The sequence below is a fragment of the Elephantulus edwardii genome, unplaced genomic scaffold (assembly GCF_000299155.1).
Source record: "Elephantulus edwardii isolate Elephantulus edwardi_28Jun2011 unplaced genomic scaffold, EleEdw1.0 scaffold00501, whole genome shotgun sequence".
In the NCBI taxonomy this organism is placed as follows: Eukaryota; Metazoa; Chordata; class Mammalia; order Macroscelidea; family Macroscelididae; genus Elephantulus; species Elephantulus edwardii.
This window is the reverse complement of record NW_006400251.1, coordinates 310,804-317,445: the sequence shown is the minus strand read 5'-3', so window position 1 is coordinate 317,445 and position 6,642 is coordinate 310,804. Positions and strand designations below refer to the sequence as shown.

Sequence of the window (6,642 nt, the reverse complement as noted above, 5' to 3'; positions counted from 1 at the left end):
TGGAGGTAGGTGTGTTGGAGATAGTGAGATTGGCACAGGATAGGGCAGAGTTTAGGGCTGTTGTACATAGGGTCGCTATGAGTTGCAGGTGATTCGATGGCATGTAACAGCAACAACCCTACTTGTCCAATGAACTTGAGCAAAGGCTCTTAGCTCTGCTTCCAATGGTGTAGCAGTCTTAGGTCTTTTCTCATGCCAAGTCTCTGGTTCTCTGCTGTGGCTGCTAGGGCTGTTGATTATGCAGGCCCTCTCTGGCTTGCTCTTTTCCTGGAGGTGATGTTTATTCTTTTTGAAGCTAGATCTACTCAGTTTAATGATAAGACCAGTCAATCCCCTTGTGGATATGCTAATAAATCCTGTTTGCATATTCATGCCCATCCCCAGGACACAGTCCAGTTCAGTGGCTAGGAAAGGTGCATCAAAAAAATAAGCTCTGGGGGCTCTGGTGGCTTACATTCAAGAAGCTGCACTGCGATCCCAGTGATGTGTGGTTTGAATCCACCAGATGCTCTACTGGAGAAGGAGGAACAACTCTTCCTTTATTAGTCAGATCTTATTTGATGGTACACACACAAAAAATAATAAAGTAAAATTTTTTTTAAAAAAGATAAACTCCACACTAATAAGACCTTGTGGGTCTTATAGTTTGTTATAAAACAAAATGTATGTGAATGATTACAGGAAAATCCAATATATGTTGTATACTTTCACTCAGTTCAAATAAATAAGAGAAAAAGCAACTTGAATTGTACTTTTAATGAAGGATAAAGTAAAAGTATAAAACGTTAAAATAAAACATAAAAATGTGAGGCAAGAACTAGAAATGAAAAATGGCAGCAAACTGGAACAAAGTGCTAAAATGGGACAGAGCTATAAGATGATAAATGCTTTTAAAAGAAGGTAAAAATGTCTTCTCCACAAAGATAAAGAATAAATATGTTTGAATGTAGGCGAGCGACACACTGTTGATGTGGGTGCTCTGAACTGGAACAGCTTAGCTAGCTCCTGGCCCTCAGCAAAGGCTCTGGAGTTAAGACTGCAGTTCCTGTTGTCAGCAGTCTTTTGCACAGTGCTCCCGGGCACAGAGCTGGTGCATTTAGGTATGTGATTTAGGTCATCCCCTCCACTCCTGCAGGGTCTGGGTCTTGTCTCCATACTCAAGTCAAGGAAGTAAAAGTTTGGTTAAGTACAGAGCCTAGCTCTGTTCTCAGATGGTAGAGCTGGAGTCTGCCCCCAATGTGATGCGTTTGCACATGTCCTGATTCCTGACCCTTTTCCTTCCTTAATGAAGACATTAACTTCAGCATAACAAAAGACCAAACCCACTGTAGTTGAGTCAATTCTGACCCAAAGCAAACCTAGAGAATAGAGTAGAGCTGCCCCATAGCAGAGGCAGACTGCCCCTACTTCTGCTTGGAGCAGCTGGAAGGCTTGCACCACCAACCTTTGGGTAAAGAGCTGAGTGTCTAACAAATTCACCACAAGGGCTCATTCATCATGAACAAAGACACTAGCAAAATCCTAGACTTCACGCTTCTTCCTCCCTTGTCAGGATTGCCTCCCAGATTAGGAGAGACTGCCTTTGTTAGCACACAGTGCAGTAAAGTGAGGAGTGTTGTTGTTAGGTGCTGTTGCATTGACAAGTCATAAGAACAAATTGTTGTTATATGCCATCAACTCGCCTATGACCCATAACAACCCATAACAACAGCTCTGAAGTCTGCCCTGTCCTGAGCCGGTCTCACTGGCTCTGACACACCTATCCCATTATGCCAGTCACTGTATCAATCCATCTCATCAGGGCTTTTCCTCTCCTTTGCTGTCCTTCCACCCTTTCAAGCATGATGTCCTTTTCCAAGGATTGGTCCCTCCTGGTCACGTGCCCAAAGTATATGAGATGGAGCTTCAAAACCCTAACCTCCAAGGAGGAACTTGGTTACACCCCCTCTCAGACTAACTAATAAGCTACTGGAATGTTTAGTAAATTTTTGTGTCTTCTCCCCCATTTTTTAAGTTATGTACAATAAGAAGACATCAAAGGTCATCCATCAATGTTAAAACCTAGCCCATTGCTTTTAAGTTTTGCTCTCCATACCATTGTAGGAGGCACCTCAGCAAGGTTCTCAGCGACTAGGTCACAACTATCGCTTTTCTCACAGTCTTCGATAACATGCCTCTCATTTTCTTCAGAACACTTACCAGAAGCACCTTCAATGTTCATACTTCTACCAGAAAATAGGAGAGTAAATCTCGTTCTGCTCATGCTGTTGTATGTATTCTCTGAGATGCTGGAAGCTTTCTACGTGCTACTCACTCCCCCTCAGCCCTTCCTAGCGAAGTCCCTAATGTGTGTGTCTCTAACAGTGGGGTTGGAAGCAATCTATGCCTTTTCTATCGTGCACCTGAAATTGCATCAATTACCCTGTAATAACTTGCATCTGAAAATTCTTCTAGCCTCTACCTGCTACAAAGCCACTTACATTTTTTTTTTTAGATATTTGTTACAACAACATCCCCAGTTCCTGGTGCCAGATTCTGTGTGGTGGCTTCCCGTGGCTGCCACATATTTGGTGGCTTAAAAGAGAAGAAATGTACTCTCTCATACTTCTGGTGAGAGAGAAAGATGGGTAGCCTCCTCCTATATGATTTGCAGGCCCTGAAAATTCAGTTGATGGTCGGCTATGAGTTGATTGCAACTAGACGGCAACAACAACAACAATAGCAACCTGGTTCTGGCCACATGTCCAAAATCAGTGTAACTGGGACAGAATGAAGGCCTTGTCAGGCTGGTTCCTTCCAGCAGTTCTGTGGAGAATCTGGCTTCTGGTAGCTGCCAGTGTCCCTTGGCTTGTAGCTGCATGCTTCAGTTCCCTAAGCCACTGTCTTCAGATCTCTCTCGCTGCTTCATCTTCCTATCATCTCCTCTTCCACATAGATCACATCTTCTGCCTCTTTCTTACACAGACATTTGGGATTACATTTAGGTCCCTCCCCTGTAACCCAGACCAGTGTTCTTATTTCAAGATTCTAAACACAATGACCTCATCTGCAAAGGCCCCTTTCTTGCCACTTGGAGTTACATTATGAGGTTACAGAGATTATAATGTGGGTATCTTTGGTGGGCATTTTCCAGCTTAAACTCTGAGACTTTTGTAATAGTATCCCCTGGCCTCTGCTATAGCCCACACAGTTTTAAACAGGCAGATACTATCCCATCATGGCCTGCCTTAAAGCTGTCAGGCATGCGTACTGAACCTCAAGAAGAAATCTTAGTTCTCTGATAGGACAAGTGATGCCTTTCCCTTTTATGCTCTGCCCCAGCCAGTGCTTACTCAGCTCCCTCCAGTTCCTCTGAGAAGCCGAATTCGTGGCCTCCTCTGGTCCTTGTGATGTCCTCTGCCTGCAGCTCATTCCTGTTTTCTCTCCTTGGTTCGGCTCATTCCAGTTCATCACTTAGTTCTTACATTTAGGCTTCACTTTCTCTAAGAAAGCATCACTTTCCCCTGTAGTCAGCAGCCCTTTCTGTGCATAGTATTGCAGAGCTTAAAATAGCTGTCAAGGATCCAGCTTGCTCACAAGGTGTGTCCTTACCTAGCACAGTGCCTTATTTACAGTCTCAAACTCATTGCTATCAGATTGGAACTGACTTATAGCTGACACTCCAGTCGGTTTTCAGTGGATTTTGAAATCACATGAGAGGATATTGCTCATCTTTCTCTCTCAGAGCAGCTGGTGGGTTCGAACTGCCTGCCTTTAGGTTGGCAGCACACCTCTTTACCCAATAGGCCACCAGTAGGTGCCTAACAAATATTGTTAAATGAACATATCCATAGGAAGGGAGCCTCTCTACCTAACTGAGAAGAATATGCAACAGGGATCAGAAATGCATATGAACAAGTATTGCTGGATAGATAAAGTGAATGCCAAGAACTCCTACAGGTCTTTATTTTTAAGCAAAAATCCAGGATTATGTAATTATGAGACAGAATACAATATTTTCATCCTTCTTATTCTGTTTTCTTTCAGACCATCCCTGTGTTTCTCACTCTGCATAATGTAGCTGAAGTTATCATCTGTGGATACCAGAAGTGTTTTCTGAAAGAGGTAAAAATGATACTGCAAAAAGGCTGTTTTTATCTCCATTGCTTTACACTTTGAAGAAGTTCTTATTTAATGGCCCAAATCAGTGTGTACCTTTTTCAGCCACCAATTTCCATTGCAGGGCTGCCTGACAGTGGTCACTAGTTTCATTTACCATGGACATGACATCCCTGTCTTGGAGGAAATGCAGCTAGGATGCTCCTTAGAAGCAAGGATGGTGAAATCTCATCTTTATATACTTTGGGCATGTTATCAGGAGGTGCTGGTCCTTGGAAAAAGACATCATGCTGGGAAAGGTGGAGGGGCAGGGAAAGAGAAGAGATGATCCGACTCAAGAACTGTAACCATGGGCTCGAACATATTAGGTGTCATAAGGATGGAGCAGGATAGTGCAAAGTTCAGATCTGTTGTTTATAGGGTCACTGTGAGTCTTAGTTTATGTAATGGCACACAACAACAACAACAGCAACTACAACTCAGTTGTTGCTTTCTTCGAATGCTTTTTCATATGAACAGAGCTCGGCTCCACACCAGACTAAGCCAGATCCTTGGATGTTGCTAGCAGCAGTGCCCCTGACTGAGTGGCCCCATGTACAAGAGAGCCAGACTGCTGTGATCTTTAGGGTTTCATTGGCTGATAGTCAGCAGTGATCTCTAGGCCTGTCGTTCTACTCTGTTAGGCTAGAAGCTCCCTGAAACATGCTCAGTGTTAAAATTCACAAGCCTTCCACTGGCAGAGACAGGGCATGAGATACATTGGTCAGGAATGGAATCCACTCTCCCACATGAAAGGTGAGAGAGAGCCTCAACTTCCAGTTCCTCAGTGATAAAAGTGAACTTGCTGTGGGCCTAGTGAGAGGTGCATAACCCCAAGAGCTAATCTTGGCATCACAGATTCGGAATCAGGTCCTAGCTGTCTTTGTCTGCTCTGGGGAGATTCACTTTTCCCCCAATCGCAGATCTAACTCGTTCCAGCCACAGCATGTTCCTTCACTGTCTTTGTCTCTGTGAATCATTGTAATGGTGCTCACTTCAGAAAGTTCCTGAGGAAAAAAATCAAAAGGAAGGAAAAATGACCATTGACTCTGTAACCCAGCATCTCCAACAAATTGGGGGGGTGGGGGAAACCAGCAAGAAAACCTGACATCCTCTAAAAAAACTAAAATTATAAACATTAGCAAAGAAAGAAATGAAATAGAAAACAGAAAAACAATTGAAACCATCAACAAAACTAGGAGTTGGTTCTTCTAAAAGGTTAATAAAATCAACAAACCACTAGCAAAACTAACAAAGAAAGAAAAAAAGACATAAATAATCCAAAAAAAGATGAACTGGGCAACATCACAACAAAATCAATAAAAAGACTTATAATGGAATATTATTAAAAACTATGCTCAAACAAATATGAAAACCTAGAGGAAATGGACATATACTTAGAAATGCACAACCTACATAAACTGACACAAACCAAAATTGAACACCTAAACAGATCCATTACAAAAGAAGAAATTGAAAAGGTAATAAAAGAACGTCCAGCCAAAAAATGCCCTGGACCAAATGGTTTTATAAGTGAATTTTATCAAACATTAAGAGATGAACTGTCACCAATTCTCCATAAACTATTTCAGAGAATAAAGATAGAATTCTTCCAGACTTATTCTATGAAGCAAACATGTCCCTGATACCAAAACCAGGTAAAGACACCACCAGAATAGGAAGCTATGGGCCAATATCTCATGAACATAAATGCAAAAATCCTGAATAAAATCCTGGCCAATAGAATCCAATGATACATCAAAAAAAGTCATTAACCATGGCCAAATGGGATTCAAAACAAATATGCAAGGATAGTTCAACATAAGAAAAACATCACATTAACAAAGCAAAGAACAAGAAACACATGATCCTATCAATTGATGCTGAAAAGGCCATTGACAAAATCTAGCATCCTTTCCTGATTAAAACACTTATCAAAATAGGAATAAAGGGGAATTTCCTCAACATTGTAAAAAGTATATATGCAAACCTGAGAGCCAACATTGTTCTCAATGGAGAGAGATTAAAGGAACTTGGAGGACAGGAACTAGGCAAGGATGCCCACTATCACCTCTCCTATTCAATATTGTATTGGAAGTCTTAGTGATAGCAATAAGACAAGAGAAAAAAAATAAGAGGTATCCAAACTGGCAAAGAAGAGGTAGAATTATCTCTCTAAGCAGATGATATGATAGCATACTTAGAAAACCCTCAAAACTCAGCAAGAAAACTCTTGGACACAGTTGACCAATTCAGCAAAATGGCAGGATACAAGATCGACATACAAAAATCAGTTGGATTTTTCTACAGTAACAAAGAGAATGCAGAGCTGGAGCTAAGAAAAACAATACCCTTCACGATAGCTAATCACAAGATTAAATACTTGGGAGTAAATCTGACTAGAAACACAAAGGATCCATTCAAAGAAAATTACAAAACTTAACTACAAGAAACAAAGAGAGACCTGGAGAAATGGAAGAATATACCTCGCTCTTGGATAGGAAG

General features: G+C 41.5%; 1 protein-coding gene across 1 annotated transcript in view; it reads left to right on the top strand.

Moving 5' to 3' along the window:
• TMEM241 (transmembrane protein 241) overlaps positions 1-6,642 on the top strand; it is a 226,505-nt gene that overhangs the window by 109,659 nt on the left and 110,204 nt on the right. Inside the window, exon 5 of the mRNA XM_006903055.1 lies at positions 4,027-4,104. Within this exon, the coding sequence (XP_006903117.1) occupies positions 4,027-4,104 (78 nt within the window). The remainder of the gene's footprint in view (positions 1-4,026; positions 4,105-6,642) is intronic.